The sequence below is a fragment of the Morus notabilis genome, unplaced genomic scaffold (assembly GCF_000414095.1).
Source record: "Morus notabilis unplaced genomic scaffold, ASM41409v2 C11382376, whole genome shotgun sequence".
In the NCBI taxonomy this organism is placed as follows: Eukaryota; Viridiplantae; Streptophyta; class Magnoliopsida; order Rosales; family Moraceae; genus Morus; species Morus notabilis.
The window spans coordinates 1-1157 of NW_010386520.1; the positions used below are offsets into that span (position 1 = coordinate 1).

Sequence of the window (1157 nt, forward strand, 5' to 3'; positions counted from 1 at the left end):
ATTTCTGTTTTTTGTCTTTATTATGCCAAACGCCGTTTTAAAAACATTTTCATTTTCTCTTTCTCAAAAAACGTGAAAAACAAAAACGGAGCTTCACCATCAAAGCTACTTGTTATCACTTTTCCACAATATTGTATGCAGAATGAAGATGGGGGCTGGGGATTTCATATTCTGGGACCTAGCACAATGTTTGGCACTGCTTTAAATTACATTGCCTTGAGGTTGCTTGGAGAAGGTCTTGATGGTGATGAATCAGCCATGGCTAGAGCCAGACAATGGATTCTCAATCACGGCGGCCTTGTGGCAATTCCGTCTTGGGGAAAGTTTTGGGTGGCGGTATAACTAAATCAGCTCATTTTCTATGTTAAATTTCAATAGTGCATACTTAAATGTTAGAACACTTAGAAAAACAAGTGAATTTAAGAATTCCAACAACATGGTTAAAACAATATAGGCTCTTTGTTTCAGGTTCTTGGATTATACGAGTGGTCAGGCTGTAATCCAGTGCCTCCAGAGATGTTGCTTCTTCCGAAATCTTTTCCTTTTTATCCAGGTTGGAAATTTATGAAACTTTGTTGGAAAATGTACTAGCTTATCAATATTGATCATAGATATATGGAAGAAGCTAACTTAGAATTTAACAAATTGCAGGCAATATGTTATGCTACTGTCGCTTGGTTTACATTCCAATGGCATATTTGTATGGACGGAAATTCGTCGGTCCAAAAACCGATCTGATTCAGTCCCTACGGAAAGAACTCCACACCGAACCCTACGATCAAATCGATTGGAACCGAGCACGAAACACTTTAGCTAAGGTAATTAGTAAAATTTTCATGCCCTAATGAAGAAGCTGATGCTTCTGACAATATATATATATATATATATATATTATCACATAATTCAAGTAATACTCATATTATAATTGTATATCTAAATTTCAGGAAGATGTCTATTATCCTCATCCTCTAGCACAAGATATTCTATGGGGATTCTTACACCATGTTGCAGAGCCAATTGCTAACCGTTGGCCATTTACTAAGATGAGAGAGAAGGCATTAAAGCTTGCAATGGAACATATACATTACGAGGACGAAAACAGTAGATATTTCTGTATTGGATGTGTTGAGAAGGTATTAATATTTAGTAAGAGCTAA

General features: G+C 36.2%; 1 protein-coding gene across 1 annotated transcript; it reads left to right on the forward strand.

Annotated features, from left to right (window-relative positions):
- Positions 1-141: 141 nt before the first annotated feature.
- Positions 142-1133, forward strand: LOC112095065 (lupeol synthase-like; the record flags this gene model as incomplete). The annotated part of the gene is made up of 4 exons (XM_024176743.1): positions 142-336; positions 469-553; positions 652-818; positions 945-1133. Coding segments are annotated over 4 exons (636 nt in total), but the record flags the coding sequence as incomplete, so codon positions are not given.
- Positions 1134-1157: the final 24 nt, after the last annotated feature.